The sequence below is a fragment of the Lontra canadensis genome, unplaced genomic scaffold (assembly GCF_010015895.1).
Source record: "Lontra canadensis isolate GAN:19392208 unplaced genomic scaffold, GSC_riverotter_1.0 scaffold154, whole genome shotgun sequence".
Lineage (NCBI taxonomy): Eukaryota > Metazoa > Chordata > Mammalia > Carnivora > Mustelidae > Lontra > Lontra canadensis.
This window is the reverse complement of record NW_022631148.1, coordinates 550,942-575,561: the sequence shown is the minus strand read 5'-3', so window position 1 is coordinate 575,561 and position 24,620 is coordinate 550,942. Positions and strand designations below refer to the sequence as shown.

At 38.2% G+C, this 24,620-nt stretch overlaps 1 protein-coding gene and 1 pseudogene across 4 annotated transcripts in view; one reads left to right on the top strand and one right to left on the bottom strand.

Moving 5' to 3' along the window:
- CKAP5 (cytoskeleton associated protein 5) overlaps positions 1-24,620 on the top strand; it is a 103,913-nt gene that overhangs the window by 19,998 nt on the left and 59,295 nt on the right. For 2 of the 4 annotated variants that reach the window (XM_032844653.1, XM_032844652.1), the window contains exons 2-7: positions 14,316-14,409; positions 15,110-15,303; positions 16,962-17,168; positions 21,390-21,561; positions 22,443-22,575; positions 22,818-22,918. In XM_032844653.1, coding sequence (XP_032700544.1) covers positions 14,353-14,409; positions 15,110-15,303; positions 16,962-17,168; positions 21,390-21,561; positions 22,443-22,575; positions 22,818-22,918 — 864 coding nt within the window. In that variant the 5' untranslated portion in view covers positions 14,316-14,352. Of the gene's footprint in view, positions 1-1,623; positions 1,717-1,750; positions 1,977-14,315; positions 14,410-15,109; positions 15,304-16,961; positions 17,169-21,389; positions 21,562-22,442; positions 22,576-22,817; positions 22,919-24,620 lie in introns of those variants that run through there. The other 2 variants (XM_032844656.1, XM_032844654.1) reach the window with 2 other exon arrangements.
- LOC116859446 lies at positions 5,540-5,696 on the bottom strand (annotated as a pseudogene).

Below are 24,620 nucleotides of genomic sequence, written 5' to 3'. Positions count from 1 at the left end.
AGTAATCTTGAGCTCTGATGTCTGAAACCAAGCTGTACAATCAGTGGATTTTTTTTCTCTCCAAATTTTTAATTCACTAACAACCACAGCATTGGGTATTATTCATTTGGGTATATGCATGCACACACATACTCACTGTGCTATGCTTACTGATGGTTATCTAGACTCCTATATCAAAGAGAGTGTTGGTCCTAATTTTGTGGTAAATATTTGTTATTAAGTATTCATTTTGTATCATACTGGGAGAAAAGGATGATTAGGATACATTCTAGCTCTTGCCCTTGAGGTGCTCACAATCTAATGGGGAGGCTGATCTGCAAACCCATTACCCTCAGAATAGTGTGATAATGCTTCCTGGGGATAAAATGAAAGGTCTTAATTACCTAATTCAAAAGTATCATTCACAGTTAAATGCACTTTAAAATGAGATTTTTTTTGGCAGTTCAGAATCACACTGTTTCTAATATGAATCCATTTCTCTTCCTGGCAGCCTGATCCTAGAATTCTGTAGGATCTTCTGAGATCCTCCGTCTGTTCCCCAGTAAACAGAGCAGTCTTCATTCCTGTCCTTCAGAATCTGTATTTCCACTTGAACCCATGTTTAAGATGGAGGATGTTGAGGCACTTATAAAATGGTCTTTTGCTTCACTAAATGGATTCCCATACTTGTCTGGTAGTAGTTTAAGGCTTTAATAAGATGCATTTATTCATCTAGATTAGGTGGAAGAATATAGGCTTAGTAAATACTTAAATCTCTTTCCTGATGGTATGAGACACAAAATGCAGTCAAACCTTTTAAACTGAGATTGAGGGAAAATTCCTCTTATGAAAAGAAAATTAAAACTCATTGACAACCAATGGAGAGCTCAAAGACCATTATTTAACTCCTTGAAGTAGTAAAACAGTTTCTACTACAGTTTTCTCAAGAACTCTTCATGTTAAATTGGATGGCTGTACATCACAACTGTATTTGCATGCACGATTTATCTACATACACATGTCATGAATTTTTAATTCGTTGCCAATTCTTGGCACATTTTGCTCACGAGAATGAGAATGTTTTCCATTTCACTTTCTATTACCTTCTTACTCATCTTCTATCATTGTCTGGGATTTCTCAGGTTGTAGAGAAGGAAGGCTGTGAAAGGGTGGGGTGAAGCAATGCAGGCTGCCAGAATTCCTTTCTGGGCCTTTTAATTACCATTTGAAGAACTAACTGCTCAAATTAATGGAATAAGCATCTTACATGATGGGGGGCTACATATTTACTCTGAAGCTTTGCTATTGCCTGCAGCAATTTTTTTCATCCCTGGAGGGATTAGGATTGTGATAGTAGGATAGATAGTAGATAGTAGGTCATCTCCTTTGTTTCTGGAACATTGCCTGTGTTGCCACCAAAGAAGAGGCCCACCCAGCGTGGGTGGATCCTTCCAAGCTGATCCTGGGTTTGCCTCTTGCCTTGGAAACCTTGTGGGCTAGAAGCAGCACCCTGAGTCCTGCAGATTTATGGGTGAAGGTGCGGCCCCTTTAAGCCTTCAGTGTGCGCGGGGAGGGGGCCGAGGTGGGGCGGGCACTCTGACTGCGAGCCGTGGGCCCCGCCCCCGGAGGAGGCGTTTCCCAGCTGCCCTCCGCACCAATGCCGCCGCGGCCCGCCGGGTATTCCTGCTGATTCTGCTCGGACCGTAGGGCCCCCAGACCTCTCCCTGCTCAGGGAGCGTAAGTGTCAAACTGTGGGCGAGGGCCAAGCATCCTGTGCCCATGCCGGAAGTCCTGGTGGACAGTGCAGGGGACTTTACTGGCCTATCAGAGGCTTACGCTGCGAAAGAGCGTAAACAATGACGGCTGCAGTGAGCTAAAGACTGGGGCATTTGCTCTACTTCTGGGTGATGACAGCAGCCCTAGGATGCTTGTTTGGAGATGCAGTGGTTGAGCGGTGTCCACGACCCGACTTTGCCCCTGCCTGGTTTCTACTTGGGGTGAGGAGAGGATTGCTTTTACCTGAGTATATAGAACCCCATTGAGCTTGATGGGTGGAGCTGGATCTTGTGTCCTGGGCCTTGGGTCCTTTGCCTGGGATTTGGAGATCTGGGTAGTTTAGGGATGAGTAAGCACTGGATTTTCAGCTACCGTGGTACATTTGAGCAGTAACTGGGGAAGTTGACCTTATTCACAGCCTGGTCTAGCTTTCCATCTCCCCAGAGGCCTGTGTTGGTGTGGGTCCCCCTTTGGGAGACATTAACAGTGGACCTTTTACTGGGGGGAATCTAGTTAATCTTCTGTCCTGTTGATATGAATAGCAAGCAGGATGTGTAAGAGAGGGCTCAGAGACAGCTCTTTACCCTTCCCCTTCAGAAGGAGTTTGTGAGAGGCCACCATCCCAGGACTAGGACCGCAAACACCCAAGTTTGCTGAGATAACCTGCTAGGGAATCAGTTCAGATTTCTGGCCGCCTGATAATACTCCAGCAAGAGGTTAATACTTGTCCTTGTTAATGGGAATTACCTGGAGGCAATGAGGCTTTTTAAATTAAAGGGAAGGGCTTGTCATTTTGTTACTGGTTACTTAGAGATGAGCTTTTGTCTGGCTTGGCCAAGTAATAACAATCTTAAGTTTTCTATGACAGTTACATAATTGTTATGCTTCTTTAGTCCATTTGTCCTTTAAATACAAGGTTTGAGTAAAGATTTTTGGACTTGTATGTGTATTGTGTTTTATCCCTGTATTATTAATTATTATTTTTGTTTTGAGTGAATCTGTTATCATACTTCATTGGTCATTCAAAGGGGTTGTTTTTTGAGTGGGCAGAAATTTTCCTCAAACTTCCTCACACTTATTCTGTGCTTCTGCGGTAGCATTTCCTTACCCAGAAGTGAGAGTCCAAGAACGGTAATCAGATACAGATCTCTTGTATTGTGATAGTGAAGAGCTTTTGTAGGTCAAGAGCTTGGGAATTAGCCATAAAATAGTTTCACTGCCACAGCTTCTTCCCAAGTAGAAAGCTAAAACAGTCTGTCTAGTAGCTGTGTAATTATTCTTATAGACTGTCAAGTTACAGGAACTTGAAAGGACATTACACTTGGACCCGTGAGTGGTGCAGCAGAGTTGTGGACTGAGAGGAAAGAGATACAGACTGTAGGCCCAGCTCTAACATTACTCATGACTTAGTCTCTTGGTGTCTTACTTTTAGCTGGTTGATGAATGAGACGATGCATAGATATCTTGGGTGTATATGTTAAAATAATACATAATGCATACTTAGTAGGTAATTTGTTATTTAATTGAATACTAACCTAAAAAATCAGTTTGAAATTTATTCTAAGTTCTGCCTTTATGTATGACCTTGGAAACATTTCTTAACCTCTGGTCTAAAAATAAACAATTACATCTAAATCTTTTTCAGCATTAGTGTGACTGTATGGTATTTTGAGCTATTTGGAAGTCGTTTTAGATACAGCAGTGGTATAAGATTATAATATTTTTGTAGAACAGATTTATTTTAGCTGGCTTCCTTACCTTTTCCTCTGTTTCAGCCAGGGTAAAGTCTCTTGAGAGCTCTGAATAATTTGAAAGTATAAACATTTGTAGTATGGACTAGATTGAATGAACTATAGTAAGCATCGGGTATAGTTCAAATTAATTTTTTTTTTAAGATTTTATTTATTTATTTGACAGAGAGAGATCACAAGTAGGCAGAGAGGCAGGCAGAGAGAGAGAGGGAAGCAGGCTCCCTGCTGAGTAGAGAGCCCGATGCGGAACTCGATCCCAGGACCCTGAGATCATGACCTGAGCCGAAGGCAGCGGCTTAACCCACTGAGCCACCCAGGCGCCCTAGTTCAAATTAATTTTATTAATGCTTCTCTTTGTTGGCGATTTTCTTCACTCTTGAAGCATCAAACCTTGCTGTGTAATGACGGCTCGGTTTCCCATGTCTGTGTTTAAAAAATCCAGAATCCTCTGTCTAATCCTATGCCATATTTCCAGCCACTTAAAGATCATATTTCTCAAGTCTAAAACCAAACTCATCATATTCCTTACCTCTTCTCTTCTTCCCGAAAATAAACAATCCAGAACTACTACTGATATTTTTATGTCATTAGCACTGCTGTTCTCCTAGTCACCTAGACTGGAGTCTCCTGCTAGACTCTTCCAACTCCCACATCTTTACTTGCTAAGGCTTACTGATTCTACCTCTTTAATTACCTTCCTTCAGTACCCCCTGCCCATCCTGTCCATTCCGAAGACCCCCATGGCTCCTATTTATCTTTGTCCTAAGGTACTGCAATAATTTCCTATCAAGATTCCATTTTTCCTTTCCCTTTCAATCCATTCTACATAGATTTATCTTTCTGACACAGATCGGATCGTGTTATATTCTTGCTTCAGTCATCATCTTCTGCTGTTTAGCTTAATATTCACAATTCGACATGATCTGACCCTAGTCTATCTCTTGTCTCAGACTATAGTAAATGGAGCCATTCATTGTTCTCTGAACGTGCTCTGTACTTTCCTATCTCCAAGACTTTGCCTATCTTTTTTCCTCAGCCTAGAATATCTCCTACTTTGGTGTCTTTGTCTGTTTTTTAAAAATCCATACGATTTTCAGTGACCATCCCTCACGTGCTGGTGGTTAATCCTATTTTGAACTCCGTAACCCTGATTTATCCCTTGCTTAAGGCACTTTCTGCACATAATGTATTTTGTATTATGATTATTTGTTAAGACTTCTTATTTGTACTTCTGTGAACTTAGGTGCATCATGGTTTGCCCATAGGGAAATTTAGCGAATGTGAATGCTTAAGGTAAGAGTGGAATAGACTAATTCCTCATTATTAGACCTTGTTATTAGAAAGGACTCTAACCTGTGCAGCCAGCCTGCACATGTAAAATGATCAGTAGCTTGAACAAATCATTCTTATCTTTCTTATGTCCTAAGGACTTTTGTTGGTAAACGTTGGTTTTTTTCTTTTAAAGCTTTTTTTCTTTTTCTTTTTTTTTTAGATTTTTATTTATTTATTTGAGTGAGAGAGAGAGCACAAGCAGGGGGAACTACAGAGGGAGAGGGAGAAGCAGGCTTCCTGCTGAGCAGGTAGCCTGATGCAGAGCTTGATCCCAGGACCTTGGGATCATAACCCGAGCCAAAGGCAGACGCCTGACTGACTCAGCCACCCAAGCACCCCTAAAAAGCAGTTTTAATGAAATATAATTTATATACCACTCAACCATTTAAAGTGTACAATTCAGTGGCTTATCTAGATTTGTGCAATCATCACCACAGTCAATTTTAAAACATTTTCATTACCCCAAGAAGAAATCCCATACTCCTTAGCCTTTACCCTTTTAATTTCCCCAAACACCAGTCCTAGGCAAACACTGATCTACTTTCTGTCTCTAAAGACTTGCCCATTCTGGACATTTCATATAAAAGGAATCATATAATCATGTAGTTATTTGTGACTAGTTTCTTCTAGGTATAATGTTTTCAAGGCTCATCCATGTTATAGCATTTATCAGTACGTCATTTCTTGTGTGTGTGTGTGTGTGTGTGTGTGTGTGTGTGTGTGTAGTAAAATACATACAACATAAAATTTACCATTTTAACCCTTTTTAAGTGTGCAGGTCACTGGTGTCAAATACATTTACTAAACTGTTAAGAACAGGTACTACACTTGATCTTAGCCAAAAGGCTGAGAAGTGATTCAGATACATTCATTATGTTATAGAAACATAACCATCATCCATCATCATTTTTTTCATTTTGGAAAACTGAAGCTTTATACTCCATTCCTCAATCCATCCATTCACTGGCAACAACCACTCTCCTTTATATCTCTGATTTTGACTGCCGCTTATGAGTGGAATCATACAGTATTTGTATCTTTGTGGCTGGCTTATCACATCAGCATTGGCCTCAGAGCTCATCCAGGTTATAGCATATGTCAGAATTTATTTTTAAGGCTAAATAATATTCTCTTCTATGTGTATTCCACTTTTTAGTTATTTTGAATAATGTTGCTATGAAATGAACATGGGTATACAAATAGGTCTTTGAGACCCTGCTTTCAGTTCTTTGGAGCATATACCCAGAAGTGGAATTGCTGGGTCACATAGTAATTCTATTTTTTATATTTTGAGAAACTGTCATATTGTTTTCCACAGCAACTGTACCATTTTACATTCTTTTTTTTTTTTTTTTAAGATTTTATTTATTTAGTTGAGAGAATGAGTGATTGAGAGCTAGGACAAGCAGCAGGGGGAAGAGCAGAGGGAGAAGGAGAAGCCTTAGCAGGGAGCGCATGTTGTCCTGGTCCCAGAACTCTGGGATCATGACCTGAGCCAAAGGCAGACGCTTAACCAACTGAGCCCACCTCCCATTTTATATTCGTAACAGCAGGTACAAGGGTTTCAATTTCCCCATATCCTTGTCAACACTTGTTTTGTTTTGTTTTGTTTTGTTTTGATAATAGCCATCCTAATAGGTGTGAGGTGGTCTCTTAGAGTTTTGATACATGTTTCCATAATGATTAATAATGATGAGCATCTTCTAATGTGCTTATTATAAGGCCATTTATAGATCTTCTTTGGCGGAGTGTCTAGCTAGTCAAGTCCTTTGCCCATTTTTTAATTGGGTTGTTTATTGTTGAGTTTTAAGAGTTGGTTTTTTTTTAGAGTGGGCTCAATTCCATGACCCCAAGATCCTGAGCTGAAATCAAGAATCGGGCACCAACTGAGTAGCCCAGGCAACCCTTAGGAGTTCTTTATAGTACTTCATTTCTGTTTATTAGGAATAATATTTCACTGGTATGGACTTACCATATTTTTCTTATCTTGTTCATTAGTAGATGGACATTTGGTTGGTTCCCATTCTTTGGCCATTGTGAATGTTAGTTTGGTTTCAATTTGCTGTGTGTATTGAAAACAGTACTGCATTCCTCTAAAGAAAACATTCCACCTTTAAGTTACCTGAATTTTCAAGAAATTGTTGTTTTATTCTATATGTATTCCATTTTATACTGATTCTGACGCTCCTCTTACTTCCTGTATATATTCTGAATGTTCCCAAGGCCTTTACTTTCCTTTGTGATAATGGGTAGTTAAAATTTGCAGAGACAAAGTTCAGCTTTCAAACAAGTAATGACTTTAATGATCCCTTCTCCAAATGTTCTGTAATTATAGTCAGAAATTTAGAATTTATATGAATTATAGCCATCATAGTCCACCATCCTTTTGTTTTTATTAATCTCAAGGACAGATTTTCTTTTTTTTTTTTTTTAATTTTATTTATTTATCTGACAGACACAGATCACAAGTAGGCAGAGAGGCAGGCAGAGAGAGAGAGAGAGGAGGAAGCAGGCTCCCCGCTGAGCAGAGAGCCTGATGGGGGGCTTGATCCCAGGACCCTGGAATCATGTCGGGAGCGGAAGGCAGAGGCTTTAGCCCACTGAGCCGCCCAGGCGCCCCAAGGAAAGATTTTCTTGATCAGTTGGTAGAGCCATCTCAATGGAATGTAGGCTTTGGGGCAGGGTGGTAGTGAGGGGGTTGGATTGTATGAATAATTCCAAATTACAATTAGAGTTAAAACTATAGTTATTCCCTTTTTATTCAAAAGCAGGTTAACAGTGTTTTAAGGCCCAGTTGGGGAGTTAGACTTGATTATTAGGCAGCAGCTGATAAGGGATGATACCCCTTTAAATTTTAAATTTATTTATTTTTATTTTTTTTTAAGATTTCTATTTATTTCACAGAGAGAGAGATCGCAGGTAGGCAGAGAGGCAAGTGGGGGTGGGGGGGGAGAAGCAGGCTCCCCGCAGAGCAGAGAGCCTGATGCGGGACTCTATTCCAGGACCCCCGAGACCATGACCTGAGCGGAAGGCAGAGGCCCAACCCACTGAGCCACCCAGGGGCCCCTAAATTTAAATATCTAAATTACATAAGTCCTTTTGGAGGCAAATGAACTTGTTTTTCATATTATGCTCACTTACTCTTTCTGTTTTTTCTCTTTTTCTTTTTTTTAAAGATTTTATTTATTTGGCAGAGAGAGAGAGAGAGTACAAGCAGGGGGAGAGGGTGAGGGAAAAGTGGGCCAATTAGAGGCTGGATCCCAGGATCCTGAGATCATGACCTGAGCCAAAGGCAGACGTTTAACCAAGTGAGCCACCCAGACGGAGCCACCCAGACGCCCCTACTCTATATTTTCTTTCTTTTTTTTTCTCTTTATATTTTAAGTGAATTAGGTAATCACGAAGATAAATATTATTATTTATAAAGTTTTAATAGTTTTCACTATAGATAACCTAGAAACCATATATAGATAATTTGTAAGAATTTCACCAAACTAGGATTCAAGAAATCTCTCCTAGACCAGTCTTTCCTACTTAGATGACCTTAGGTAAGACACTGAACCTTTATTTCCCTATATGTAAGAAGAGGATAATTAGGGGCACCTGGTGGCTCAGTTGTTAAGCATCTGCCTTCAGCTCAGGTCATGATCCCAGGGTCCTAGGATCGAGCCCCATATCCAGCTCCCTGCTCAGCGGGAAGCCTGCTTCTCCCTTTCTCTCTGCAGCTCCCCCTGTTTGTGTTCCCTCTCTTGCTATGTCTCTCTGTGTCAAATAAATAAAAAATCTTAAAAAAAAAAAAAAGGATAATTATATTTGCTTTATCCCATGTTGTTTTTTGTGGGGTTTTTTTGAGCATTGTGAGAATAGAGATTAATAAGACAAAAAAACGCCCTTGCTCTAGGGAATCTTATAGTTTAGTAAGAACAAGCTGCATAACTAAGAATAATATAGAAATGAAAGAAAACTCAGGGAGGTAATAAAACAGTGTGCTTGCACTTACATTGTGAAATACATAGAAGCAGTTAAATGTCTTCCTCACTGGAATCTCAAATAAAAAAAATTATAAATACTTGTAAAATATAAAGTACTATTGAGATATATGATTGGTATGAGCTGTTTTAAGTAGGAACTTTGGGACTATTGTAAATAGTGCCCTAAATTCTGTGAAGGAGCAGGAGATGCAGGGTCTTGCCTCCAAATGTTAATTAGACCAAGAAAGGTTTAAAAGAAAAAGCAAAAGCCCTAGTTTCAGTTCTTTATTTGGTCAATGTATACATAAAAGTAAAGAAGGTAAAGTGACTATAATAAAACTATAAAATGTCTGTATATTATGTGGGGGTGCCTGGGTGGCTCAGTTGGTTACATGTCCTCGGGTCTTGGTCTCATGGTCATGAGTTTGAGCCCCTTGTTGAGCTCCACGCCTGGCTTTTAAAAAAGGCCTATACGCTATGTGTAATGTATTTTATTTTCTTTCTTTTTCTTAGATTTTATTTGTAATGATTTGAGAGAGAGATCACAAGCAGGTGGAGATGGTAGAGGGAGAAGCAGACTCCCCCTGAGCAGGGAGCCTGACTTGGGACTTGATCCCGGGACCCTGAGATCAAGACCTGAGCTGAAGGCAGACGCTTAACAGACTGAGCCACTCTTCTACATTCACTCTGTAAAACTATTCTTTACACTCCTTATATCTCTAAAATTCATCCTGTTTTCCTCTATGTGCATTGCTACTATCCTTAGGTTCCAGGCCCATCATCTTTCATTTAGACCACTGTATTCTAACTGATTTCCTTCCGTTGTTACTGCCTTCCAAACCATTCTTTATATTGCTTTTTACATACACAACATACAGTGTTCAAAAATGTAAGTTTGATGGCATATGTAGTATTACCTATTTATAGTCCTTCAAAGTTTCATTTTACACTTGGGGTAAAGTCCGACTTCCTTAACACTGCTCACAGGTCTGTCCATGGTTTGATCTTGACTACTTTGCAGCCTGACTTTACACACCCTTGCTTTCTGTGTTGCATTTTATACTTTAACATTGCTGAATTTTTTCAGTTCCTCAAACCACTATAATAAAAGGAGTTAGAATAGGTGCTATGGCAGTTTCTAAACTCTTATCTCCATTTCTGTACTTATCTCCCACATGTTTGTGAGCCAGCACAAGCTTTTGGACCACATTTTGAGTAGCTTTGAACTATAGTATACACATGGATGAATTTTACAAATGAAATACTGAATGAAAAAAGGAAGTTATGGAAGACAACACAGATAATATTTTTCTAAAGCTCACAAATAAACACAGTTAACTTTGTTGTTTAGGGATGTGTGACTGTAACTGTGGCATAGAACTAAATGGACTTCAGGGATGTACTTCTGTAGGAAGAAGGATGGGGTAGGAAAGAAATGTACAAGTGCAGTAATATTAAGAGTAATAGTGTTCTAATTTTTCGGCTGCTAGATGTTAGGTCATTGGCTCAATTTTATTGTAATGCTTCATAACTCATATTGTGTATATTTTCTTGCATATGTAAAAAACTAAATTCTAAAGTTAAAATTAAAACAATTATGGGAGAAATTTAGTGGATAAGTTTTTTTTCTTAGTATATCAATCCTAGAAGAAGACAAACACAGAGCAAGAGTCCCCAGTGCCACATTTATAAATAATCACTGTATTCATTATTTCAGTGGCTGGGGAAGTTTTGGTATGAAGCAGGCCTTTCCTTTGATTAGAAAGAAACAAAGCCTTAAATACCAATTTTTAAAAACTCAGGCAATAAAGTAGTAAAAGCCATTTCAGAAAGCATAACATAATGGCATTTAAATTTTGTATGAGACAGTTAGGCTGGATAACCTTTTACTTAATGTTTATAAAAGTGACCAACAAGGAAAAAAGAAGTATTGCAGTGAACTTAAAGAATACTGACAGTCAAATACTGACAGTTCACATTCTCTTGGTTGGAAAATGTTTTGAAGACTTTCATCAAGTGTTTGTCTTTAAAAAACAAAAACAAAAAAACAGATAAGAGATATTGCCTTTGCAGCTCAAACTTGTGCCAAGAAAGTAACTTTGGAGGTTTTCCACCCAGGCTGCACATTAGAATCACCTGAAAACTTAAAAAAAAAGAAGAAGAAAAATCTATTGAGATGAAATTTACATAACATAAAATTAACTCTTTTAAAGTGAACAATTCAGTTGCATTTTGTACAGGCACAGTGTTGTGCCAGCACCTCCTCTATCTAGTTTCAAAACATTTTCATCATACCACAGTGAAACTCCTTACCCATTAAGCAGTTACTTCTTATTTCCCAGTCTCTCCAACTACCGGCAACACCCAGTCTGCATTCTATCTCCGAGGATTGATCTGCTCTGGACATTTCATATAAATGGAATCCTACAACATGGGACTTTTTGTGTTTGGCTTCTTTCACTTAACATGTTTATGAAGTTCAACCGTGTGGTAGCCTGTACAGTACTTCATTCCCTTTTATGGCTGAATAATAGTCCATTGTAATTACATGTCAGAATTTATTCATCCATTGATGGACATTTGGGCTATTTATTGCTTCAAGTGAATAGTGCCACTATGAATATTCATGTACTTGTTGGAGTACCTGTTTTCATTTTTTGGGTTGCAGAGCCGTATGATAATTCCATGTTTAACTTTTTAAGGAACCACCAAATTGGTTTACATGATGGACGTACTATTTTCCATTCACTTGGGGAACTCCAAAAATACACAGAGCTAATAATGTTTATTGTATTTTATAGACATATTAGTGTACAGTTACTTGAAATTTTTAAAAAGATAGATCATGGGGGGCCCTGGGTGGCTCAGTGGGTTGAGCATCTGCCTTCGGCTCAGGTCATGATCCCAGGGTCCTGGAATTGAGCCCCACATTGGGCTCGCTGCTCCACAGGGAACCTGCTTCTCCCTCTGCCTGCAGCTCCCCTTGCTTGTGTTCTCTCTCTGTCAAATAAATAAATAAAATCTTAAAAAAAAAAAAAAAGATGGATCATTCACTAAAGAGTTTGAGAAGCACTGCATAGTTCATTCATTTAAATTGCCATATAATATTGCACTAAATATACCACTATTCATTAATTTCTGATGAATTTGTAAAGTGCTTTAAGCTTCTGGCTTTTATGAACAACATTGCTGTGAATATCTAGTATAAGATCTTCTGAAAGAAGTTGGTATCAATTCCTAGGGTAGATACCTAGGAATGAAGTAGAGTATGTACATCTCCAACTTGGGTAATGCTTTATACTTTATAAGCTGTTGTACTATTTAATAATAGTGTTAATACTATTAGTAGTAGTACTATTTAATAATAGTGTTAATACTATTAGTAGTAGTACTATTATTACCTTTTTACTATACTACTTTATAAACTGCTGTACTATTTTATCCTCCACCATTGCTGCAGAATCTCTATTAAGGTTTGATTCATTCTCTAAAACACACAGCTGTTGTTCTTAGGGTTCCAGGGGTTTTGGAGAGAAGTCTTAATGAAAATTCCACTTACTCTAATAAATGTAATTCTTCGACTATACAGTTTTCACTGGGATATTCCCTACATTTTGATGGGAGGGAACAGGATATAAAGAAAGAGGCATAGACTGAATCATAATGTGATTCCAGTTTTGTATTTCAGACATGTTGCATAAATTTTATGAGCCTAGTGTGTAAAGTAGAGAGAATATCTTTCTTTGATGTAGTTGCTGTTAGTACAAAGTGAATCATCAAGTTTAGAAAGTACACAGCACCCGATTCATAGTAGACACCATCAAAGTACATATTCATTAAACAAATATTTATTGAAGGTTTATTTTATGTCACATTGGGACTGGAAATGGAGAGATGAGCAGGATCCCTTCTATGTTATAGATAATACTGAAAAATAGGAAACAATCTAAATGTCCAATGTTAAGATTGGTAATTTTGGTATATTTATAAAATGGAGTGCTATGTAACCTTTAAACATCACGTTCTCAAACATGGGAAAATGTTTGTGGCTATGTAAGAAAAAGATTACAAGGGACGCCTGGGTGGCTCGGTTAAGCGGCTGCCTTCGGCTCAGGTCATGATCCCAGCGTCCTGGGGTTGAGTCCCGCATCGGGCTCCTTGCTCCACAGGGAGCCTGCTTCTCCCTCTGCCACTCTGTCTGCCTGTGCTCACTCTCTCTCGCTCTCTCTGACAAATAAATAAATAAAATCTTTAAAAAAAAAAAAGGTTACAAGAGGATTGTCCCTGTCTCTTTCATATAATTTATACACTGCATGTTCATTGAAAAACCTCCAGGGGCACCTGGGTGCAACAGTTGGTTAAGCCTTGAACTCTTGGTTTGGGCTCAGATCATGACCTCCTGTGCCAACCTCACCCCCTCCAAGTAAATAAATAAATATTTAAAGAAAAGACTCTGGAAGGATTCATACACTTCAGTGTTCATCATCGTTAATAATTGGTGGTAAAATTGTTTTAATACTGTACTTCCTTACATATTTTAACTTCCAGATTTTCTGCAGTTGACGTACATTACTTTCATAATCAGAAAAGAAAGGTGTTCTCTAAATGAATAGCATAAAATTATTAAAGGAATGTTGACTATAAACCTAACTGAAAAATGATATAAAGTTTATAAAGGAATGGTTCATTTAGGGGCTTAATTTTTTATTAGTTTATGTAATCATACTGTCTAGAGTCATATTTATCAGAATTAGGTAGAGAGCTGGAAAACACTGAGATTTTTACATATTGATTATTTTCTAAAGGAATTTTAGGTTAACGTATGTATGACTTTCTTTGAAACTCTTTTCTTGCCCTGTTAAAGGCCAGGAAACTCAGCTCTTTTATCCTGGCTTTGTTATATACCTAGGAAGTTCCTATTTGGGAAAATATATAAGTGTCTTGTCTTTTTTTTTTTTTAGGTTTTATTTATTTAAGTAATCTCTACACCCAGTGTAGGGCTTGAATTCACAGCCCTGAGATTAATAGTCGCATGCTCTACAGACTAAGCCAGACAAGGTGCCCCTCATTTAGATATTTTTTTATGTTAATTTCATGGGTTTTTTTTTTTCTCTCTCTCTTTTTAGATTTTATTTATTTATTTGACAGACAGAGATCACGAGTAGGCAGAGAGGCAGGCAGAGAGAGAGGGGGCATCAGGCTCCCTGCTGAGCAGAGAGCCCGTTGTGGGTCTCGATCCCAGAACCCTGGGATCATGACCTGAGCTGAAGGCAGAGGCTTTAACCCACTGAGCCACCCATGCGCCCCATAGAGTTTTTTCATTAACTTTTTTCTTTCACTTTTTAAATGTTCGATTAATGGAATTAAATGGGCGTTTGACCAAAGAAAGAGCTTTTTTACTCTTACTGGTATATGCATGCTAAAATAATAATCTCAGAAAAGTCATTTTGTCTTATAAGACTGCTTGATTGTGAACTTAACTAGGTACCGATTTCTCTCTGACCAGGAATTACTCTTAATTCTGAGGAGAAACTGGAAGCACAATGGGAGATGACAGTGAGTGGATGAAATTGCCGGTTGATCAGAAATGTGAACACAAGGTAAGACTTTCCTGAATTCAGATTTCAGTGTCATTGGCTTGTTTTTTCAGCAGTTGACCCTCTGTGGTACAGTATAGAGCTGCCTGATGATTACACGATACTGCTGAGAAGCAACATGCTTTGGAGACTGTTGCAGTAGGATGATTTCTCAATTTTTTTAAAGATTTTATTTGAGAGAGAAAGAGCTCACATGCTCGAGTGAGTGGGGTGTGGGGTAGAATCTCAAGCAGATTACGTGCTGATCTCAGAGCCTGACACGGGGCTCCACCTCACAAGGCTGAGATCATGACCTGAGCTGAAATCAGGAGTCGGGATGGTCGCTTAACTGCCTGAGGAACCTAGGCGCCCTTGATATCTCATTTTTAAATCATTACATCTTTAATTGTAATTTACGGATTACAAAAAAGGGAGAACTAATACTTGGATACAAAGTGAGATACGTTTATAGTGACCTGTTAGGAATTCTAGATGGCCTTGAAAGAATATTGCAAATAAAAAAAAAGTTTATAAACTAACCAAAAAAAGTTTATAAACTAATCTTCTTTGAAAACTCTGAATTTCTTAACCTTTTTTTGTTTCTAATCATGGGGTCCTTTATTCAAATTACCTGGTAGAGGGCAGTCATCCCACCCCACCCCCAATTAACAGTAGATAATAATATCATTAAATTGTGTTTTGCTTCAAAATTCTTTTCTTTTAGCTCTGGAAAGCAAGGTTAAGTGGGTATGAAGAGGCCCTGAAGATCTTCCAGAAAATAAAGGATGAAAAGAGCCCAGAATGGTCCAAATTTTTGGGACTGATCAAAAAATTTGTGACTGATTCCAATGCAGTGGTTCAGTTGAAAGGATTAGAAGCTGCACTTGTTTATGTTGAAAATGCCCATGTAGCAGGAAAGTAAGTTATTTCTTTCCAGCTTTTCTGGTAAAACCCTTGTCTGGTGTGGCATCAATTAATTTATGTATGTTTGTGGATCGTTGTCCTTAGTTATTAGCACTTTTAGAAGATATTAATTTTCTTACTTTCATAGCTCCTTGGTACTTGTTTTTCATTTGGTTCTTTACTTTCAAAAACCTAAATGGTACATGAGATCTCTAAAGAACAAATTAGAATTGGAATCTTGAAAACCATAGCTTAAGGTTTGATGAGCAAGTTTCCTTTTGAGCCTTCCGTATGGGAATTAACTTTAAACCAGAGGGAAAAATCTCTACTAAGTTTTAGAGGAAACTTTAGGGTGTTAGCAAAGGAATTAACAGAATTTCAGTGGAAAGCATTTGGGTAGTACAAAAATCTCTTTCTACAAGGCTTCCCAGCAAGGTGATCTGAGAAACATGTCTTTCTCTCTGTGGTGATTAGGCATTTTTACCTCTTAGGAGAGACGTTGCTAACTAAACAGCTTCTCTTGACTCCTGGCCAGTTGGACTTGTGCGGCAAATGCTCCAGGTTCCTAATCACCCACTCTCCCATACCTCAGAAACCTGGTTTTCTAATGCTAGTCTTAATGTCATTGAAAGGAACCCTCCATAAAAAAGGGGTGGGGGCTCAACTTAATTGCATGAGAAATATATACTTGACTTACTTCAAAGATTATACCAATAAAGACAATCATTAACCTGACAGTTTTGTTACCAGTATTACTGAGTTTCCCTTGCTATTAGTGAGAATGTTGCTTTTTTTTAAATTGCATTTTTCTTCTGATACCAGAAACTTTTTTTTTTTTTTTAAGATTTTATTTATTTATGAGAGAGAGAGCGAGCACAGGCAGACAGAATGGCAGGCAGAGGCAGAGGGAGAAGCAGGCTCCCTGCAGAGCAAGGAGCCCGATGTGGGACTCGATCCCAGGACGCTGGGATCATGACCTGAGCCGAAGGCAGCTGCTTAACCAACTGAGCCACCCAGGCGTCCCCCAGAAACTTTTTTGATGAATACATGTAGCCCCAACCCACTCAGTTCCTCTGAGTTCCAATGGTACAGGTTTTATTTAATTTAGAAGAAAGTCAAAGTAGTAAAGTTACTGTAAAATCTTGCCAAGGAATCAGGAGCAGCCCTTTGTTATTAAAGGTACATATCCATCTCCTCTGTGAAGACATTCTCTTGTTCTAAGAAATGTTTAAAATGACCTTTTAAAAATTTTTCAAAAAAGCAAGAACTCTGTAATCCTATTTTTTTGAAAAATATATATGTATGTATATCTATCTGCTCTTGAATGTAGAGCGATAAATCTGGAAGGATGGGTACCAAATAGTTGAAAGTAGTTTTCTCAGGATAATGGAATGTCAAAGGATTTTTGCTTTCTTTCTTTGAATTTTCTACATTTATAAAGAGAAGATAAGGTTCTGTGTCATTGCTTGGTGTGACATGTCTTAAACTTAAACATGGTTTGTGTAGGATTGTCTTTCATGTTCTTGAACATAAATGAAAAAAATTAGACACTCATTTACTTTATTTCTAAACATTTTAAAAAGTATTTGGCACCCCCCCGTGACCTTTTCTAGTTCTTTCTACTAAAGTGTGTTTTTGAGTGTGGTGGTGTTTGTTTGTACTCTATATTACAGAACCACAGGTGAAGTTGTGTCGGGTGTTGTAAGTAAAGTGTTCAACCAACCCAAAGCCAAAGCCAAGGAGCTAGGCATTGAGATTTGTCTAATGTACATAGAGATTGAGAAAGGCGAGGCTGTGCAAGAGGAGCTCCTAAAAGGCCTGGACAACAAGAACCCCAAGATAGTAGTGGCCTGCATAGAGACACTGAGGAAAGCCTTAAGGTAAGAATTGTTGCTTTAGTTCTCTGCCCTAGAATATCTCAACTGAGTTTGAATTCCTGGCTTAAACAGAATTGAAAACTGCTGGACTTGACTTGGCGTGCCACACCAACCCGGATAATTGACCTGGGAAAGCTAAAGTCATTCCTCAAGTGTGGCGCTTTCTATTCAGTAATCTTAGTCTTCAAGTGGTGTTGCATAGTTATTTTATCTAAATCCCCTTCTAATGAAGATGAACAGGGGAGATTTCTGACCTGTTTTCAAATTAGGAATTGGCCTTTTCATGGAAAAACACTCCTCAGGATATTTAAAGCTTGTTATCCTCAAGCATATGTACGAACTTTGAAATGTTGGCTAAAGATTATTTATTTGCTAAAGCAGACCTTTGTTTTGATGCCGTTTTGTTTTGTTTTGATGCCTTTTTATTAAAGTGGAAGTAAATGCTCTGTGCCTTTAAATAGAACCACAGCAATAGCAAATAGAAAGTAATTTTTACTCTTATGCAATAAGTTATTTTCAACGCAAAAATTTCTTGTTGTTTGGCAGTGAAGTTTTTCATGAATGAAATCTCTTTCAGGAACAAGTGGCTGTAATTTGCTATGGAACTCTGACTTAGACAAACCACTGTTTTGTTCCGATTTGGCAATCCTTCTAATCTGATATCCTGTCCCCATTACTATCCACATGAGAAACTTTAGAAAGCAGCTCTAGTGAAATCCTAAATGTGTGACCTATGAGAGTGAAGACCATCCCAACTCAGCTCTCTTGCAATTTTGTGTGTGACCTACTTCTTGGAGAAAATGCTTCCTCTGGTGTAGAAATACCAAAATTCCTAAATTTTGTTAAATGATCCTGAAATTATAAGTTTTAAACTTTTACATTGTCTTTTGCTTGCTTCATAAAGTTCTTTTATAAAATTTGATTTTCACTTAGACTGTTGTGTAATAAATATTTCCTCATTTTAAGCCTAGTACAGTATAGTGGGTGTAGTTTTATGAGTAGTAAATAGTGTGTTCAATCTGTCATCTTAGAAATTTATTGAATTGACTTGGTTATCAAGACTATGCTTATCTCAGGGTGCCTGGCTGGCTCAGTTGGTGAAGCATATGACTCTTGATCTTGGGGTTTTGAGTTCAAGCCCCATGTTGGGTATAGCAATTACTTAAAAGTAAAACCTAAAAAATTTTTAAAAACTGCTTATCTCCATAGATATGTTCTGTCCTTAGTAATGGATCTCTTAATAAAAATGTGTATTATGCTATAATCAGCCTTTAAAGATTTTATTTTTATTTGAGAGAGAGAACATGAGCAGGGGGTGGAGTAAAGGGAGAAGGAGAGGCAGACTCCCCACTGAGCAGGGAGCTCAACATGGGGCTTAGTCCCAGGACCCTGAGATCATGATCTGAGCCAAAAGGCAGAGGCAGATGCTTAACTGACTGAGCCACCTAGGAACCCCTATAATCTGCCTTTAAACTAGAAGTTTGTTGGTTTTTTTTTAAGACTTTATTTATTTATTTGACAGAGAGAGAGATCACAGGTTGGCAGAGAGGCAGGTAGAGAGAAAGGGGGACGCAGGCTCTCTGCTCCGCAGGGCTCGGTCCCAGGACCCTGAGGTCATGACCCAAGCCAAAGGCAGAGGGTTAACCCACTGAGCTACCCAGGTGCCCCAAAACTAGAAGTTTCTAATTCAGTATGCTGTAAATTCTAATTATTTTACTTTTAAACTAACTGGGAAAATAAGTATAGAAAAATAGCAAGTTAGGTCTATCTTCTTCTGTCTTCCTTCAGATGTTGTAGTTTAGTTCCATCCCTGTGTGATTCTTTATTTGTCCTAAGGCATCTCAGAATCTATTGTAGAATTAGATAGCTCTCTGGGACCTTCAAGAACCTTGAGGCCAGGGGTGCCTGGGTGGCTCAGTCTGTTAGGCGTCTGCCTTCGGCTCAGGTCATGATCCCAGGGTCCTGGGATCAAGCCCTGTATCAGGCTCCTTGCTTAGTGGGAGGCCAGCTTCTCCCACTCCCCCTGCTTATATTCCCTCTCTCACTGTGTCTCTGTCAAATAAAGATTTTATCTTAAAAAGAAAAGAACCTTGAGGCCAAACTGTTCAATCCTAGGTTCCAGATATTCCTCATAGTACTCAAACTACGTGTGTTTATGAGAGCTTCAGGAAATCAGAAATGTTCTGTGGCCCCTAAAGCAGGCTTCTAGAACCGATAGGTGGTTTTCTTTATTATTTTTTTTGTAAGATTTTATTTATTTGAGAGAGACCGAGAAAGAGAGAGAGAGAGAATGAGCTAGCACGAGCAGAGAGGAAGGGAAGAGAGAGAGGGAGAAGCAGACTCCTTTGAGCAGGGAACCCTAGTTGGGCCTCGTGATCCCAGGACCCCGAGATCATGACCTGAGCCAAAGGCAGATGCTTAACCACCTAAACCACCCAGGCGCTCCCATGGGTGGTTTTCTATAGTAATATATTTAGTAACCAGATTAAGTTTTGTTTAGTTATCGGTTTCCCATGTGGACCTCTTCTCTAGGTTTGTCTTCCATCTTTCACTAGGCCAGGATAGTGAAACAAAAAAATCTGATGAAACAAATCTGATAATTTAAAATTTTAAAGGAAGACTCCAAGATCCCTGATGTTATGTTCTTCAGGCACAGTGTTGAGTGTCCTGTTTCATAACCCTAAGTTCTTATTTTTCCTTTAGTCTTAAAGGTCAACTGAGCCAAATTAAAATGTTCTTTTCTATTAAAGGGGATTTTAAAGGAAATTTTTGGAGATCATTTTGTTTATTTTCATGTTATGATATCTATATTTAAACTATATAACCACGTGTCTTTTTAAATATCATTTCTGAAGGAGAATATTTTCTGCCTCCTCCAGCCTTTTGGAGTATGTCAGTAGTTATTACTAACATTTTTTGTTGCATTTGTGTACAGGAGATAAATTTACACACACTAGATAAATAAATAAGAATGTAGTAGATAAATAAGTTGACCCTTGAACAGCACAGGGGTTGGGGTACTAACCCCCATGCAGTCAAAAATCTGTGTATAAATTTTGACTTCCCCAAAACCTAATTACTAATAGCCTACTGTTGACTGGAAGCCTTAGAAATAACCTGAACAATCAATTAATATATTCTGTATGTTATCTGTAGTATATACTGTATTCTTGTAACAAAGTAAGCTAGAGAGAAGAAAATGTTATAATATAAGGAAGAGAAAATACATTTACAGTACTGTACTCTAAAATGCCTATGTCTGAGTGGACCCACACGGTTTGAATTTGTGATGTTCAAGGGTCAACTTATGAGTTCTGCTACAGAATGTCAGTATTGTTTCATAACCGAATCCCTCTTGCTCCCGAATTTGTTATGCAGAAATGTTAACAGTGACTCAGAAAGCTAAATTTGGCCAGTTAGGAACTTAAAAATATAAAATGTAACAAATATATAAGGTTAAATGTACTACCTCTTTAAAAGAAGTCAGAATGCAACTGTTTTCCCCATGAAAAACTGAAGCAAAGAGAGATGTAGGTTGCCTGGAGTTACAGGTGGTAAGCTTCGAAGTCAAGAGTGAAGCACATGCTGCTAGGATTAGTGATCTGTCAAGTTGAATGAACCACCTTAATCGTAAGAACTATTAAAAATTTACTACAAGGGGCGACTGGGTGGCTCAGGTCATGATCCCAGCGTCCTGGGATTGATCCCTGCATTGGGCTTCGTAGAAAGCCTGCTTCTCCCTCTCCCATTCCCCCTACTTGTGTTCCCTCTGTGTCTCTCTCTGTGCCAAAGAAACGAATAAAATCTTTACAAACAAAACAAAAAAAAACTTACTGCAATTAAATTTCACTCATCTAAATATTTAGATTTCAGTCATCTAAATAAACTGATTTATGTTTTTAATCTCCTTTATGTATATACATGTATATTTAAGATGTTATACGGGTTTGGTCCTTTATAGATTTGAATTATCCCTAACCTGATTTCCTAGGTTAGTTTTAAGATTTTTATATTCTGGACCCTAGGCATTAAATAACACTCTTAGAAGAGTGATATCTAAACATAGATGTTAGGAATTCCTTTTTTTCCCCCTGCCTTAAAAAAGCTCAACTATTACTATATAATAAGTACAGAACTATGTTTGAGTGAATGAAAGCTAATAGTGCCCAAATATGTTGCATGTTGACGAGTTTGATTTTTTTTCCCCCAATGTTTTATTTCTAGTGAATTTGGTTCCAAAATCATCTTGCTTAAGCCAATTATCAAAGTGTTGCCAAAACTCTTTGAGTCTCGAGAAAAAGCTGTTCGGGATGAAGCAAAACTAATTGCTGTGGAGATTTACAGATGGATTCGGGATGCTCTGAGACCCCCGTTACAAAATATAAACTCTGTCCAGGTGAGGCACAAAGTTTTTTGGTTGTCTTTGTATAAGACTAATATGACGGTGTTTCCTTCCTTTTGTTGATATTCTGTCCTTACAAATAACTATTTTTCATTCTTAATTTTGAAATGAGTTTTTTTTTGTTTTTTTTTTTTTCTGAGCATAGCTGTCTCTGGTTTTATCTTGTCCTCTCAAGTTAAATACCATGCATTCAGTGATTCCTGCACATCAGTGTTGAGTCTGTAGCAATTTAAAAGATCCCTTATAATGCTGTTGGGTGGCAGGACTTAATATCTGTTTGGACAACATGCATTTTACCTGTTTTTTATTATAATTGGTTTTAGAGACATTATCTGATATAAATATATCTGAAGTCATGAACTAATTAGTGTCCTAAAAAGTGGATTTTATTTTTTTTCTAACTGCTTAGACATACATCTTCAGTAGTAATATGTCAGTTTGATTTATGTTACCAAGGTATAATTTTTTAAATTTAAATTCAGTTAATTAACATATATATTATTTGTTTCAGGGATACAGGTCTATGATTCATCAGTCTTATATAATACCCAGTGCTCATTACAACACATACCCTCCCCAGTGTCCATAACCCCAGTTACCCTACCCCAGTTACCCTACCCATCCACTCCCCTCCCCTCCAGCAACCTTCAGATTATTTCCTAAGATTGAGAGTCTCTTATGGTTTGTCTTCCTCTCTGGTTTCTTGTTTCATTTTTTCCAAATGTATACACTTTAAACGTGTCCTTCCTTTTTGGCCTGTTAGAACCACATAAATAAGAAATTAGGTTCTGATGTTAGTAAATATAAATGTTAAGTATGCTCTCTAAAGGTGAGGATGTAGGTATGTTTTAAAAAATATTTTATGGTATTTGTAGTTGAAAGAACTAGAAGAAGAATGGGTCAAATTGCCAACAGGTACCCCTAAACCAAGTCGATTCCTGCGTTCCCAGCAAGAACTAGAAGCTAAATTGGAACAGCAACAGTCAGCTGGTGGCGATGCTGAGGGAGGTAAGCCAGTTTTAAACACCGGTTTCTGTGAAAATTAGCAAGAACACCCCTACCTCAAGAACCTGTGTTTACTAGACACATTTTGTAGGACTGCCATTTAACAAAATATCAATCATTTATAGCATTAATAACTGGTTCCTTCTATATCAAGATTTCATCAGGGTGTGAAAGGAGTGATAACTATTTGCTAAGTAAAAACCTTCCATCCATCTTTAAGGTTTGTTTTGTTTTTCCCCTGGAAGGTGGTGATGATGGTGATGAGGTACCGCAGATAGATGCTTACGAGCTTTTGGAAGCAGTAGAAATTCTTTCCAAACTTCCCAAAGACTTTTATGACAAAATTGTAAGTAATGGTAACCTTCTTTCATTTATTTCATTTAAAATAATTCCTTGATTATAATCAGATTGTTCTGCTGAGCCCTTTTCCTGGCACACCGCTTTGCACCCCATATCTTCCCTAGTAGTGTCAGTCAGTCCCCATACTGCTGTGTATGTATACCTACTATAGCACTTTCTTTTAACACATCCTGCCAAAACCCAGATCATTATTCTTGCCTTCTCCTTTTTCCTCATTGTCTCTCTGGTTTTATCTTTAAATATCTGTCAAATTCATCTTCTTTACTCCATCCCACTGCCACTACTTTACGCCAGGGTTCCTTGATCTTGGCACTGTTGATACTTTTTGCCAGATAATTCTTGGTTTGGGGGGGGCTTTTCTGTGCGCTAGAGGATGTTTAGTAATATCTCTGCCATTTACCCTCCAGATATCAGTAATACCATTCCTCAAGTCTGACAACCAAAAATGTCTCCAGACTATGCTAAATGTACCCCAACAGACACAATTATCCCCAACTAAGAAACAGTCTTATCCCATCATCTCTTGCCCTACGTGCCATGGTAGTCTTCTTGTAAGACTCCCTGTCTCTGCTTTTGTCTCTTTCCCATCACATTTCCCAGTGTAATCAAAGCTGTCATTTTTGAAAATAAAAATCTTCCCATATCATTGCTTCACTGAAATCCTTCCAGTGGCTTCCATGAGATTAATATGATGTCTGAAGTTATCCTATAGCCATCGAGGCCACCTAAGGCACCTTTGAGGTCCCTGCTTACCTTGCCAGCCTTACCTTCTCTAATTCCTCTCACTCCATGCTCCTGTCATCCTGCACTTATGCCAAAATCACGTGTGCCACACTCACCACCCCCCAAACTCTGGACTCTAATATATGCTGTTTCTTTTGCCTGTAACATTCTCCTGAGTCACCCCATAATACTTCTTCATCCTCTAGATCTCACCTTAAGGATCACTTTCAGGGGAGATCCTAGCTGGCAGCCTAAAGTAGGTTGAGTCCTCTTGCTATAATACCAAAGCAGCTTGAACTTCTCTTTTCATGGTGGTCATGACCTAGTAGTTATTTACTATAGATCTTCCTAGCTCTGCTGGCAAGCTCCTTCAGTCCCCCATTAGCTTCTGACTAACAAATACTTGATAAATTAAACCTCACTGTCATCTTCTCCAGAGTGGCAAGTTTGTCACCTTTGTTGTATCCTCAATTCTTTCAGATAGTGGGTATGCAAAATTACTGAATGATTGCTTGATCTCTAGTGGAGTATTTTCTACTTTGTGGCCATAAAACAAAACAATTAGCATTGTACCACCAACGTATAAAACTGATCACCAGGATTAGAGCAATTTTGGTTGTTGGTCATATGATTGTCTTTTTCTGATCTTTTTAATGTTGTCAGTATGGAAATTCCTTTCTCCTGTAGTTGTGCCACTATGAGATATGCTAGAAACACTTTCTAGCAATGTTTCCTGTTTAAGACTTGCTTACTAACATTTGCCTAGAAAATGAGAAGGAAGTCTATGGCATCCCATTCTTTTGCTTATAGAACCTTACTTAGGGTTATGAAATGTTACGAAAATACTTACCATGTATGGACAAAATTTTATATATATGAGCAAAATATTCTGATGGGCTGCCCAGATTTGCAGTTTTGTTTTTTAACCAGTTTTAGAAAAAAACTTTCTGAAAATAAAAAATAAT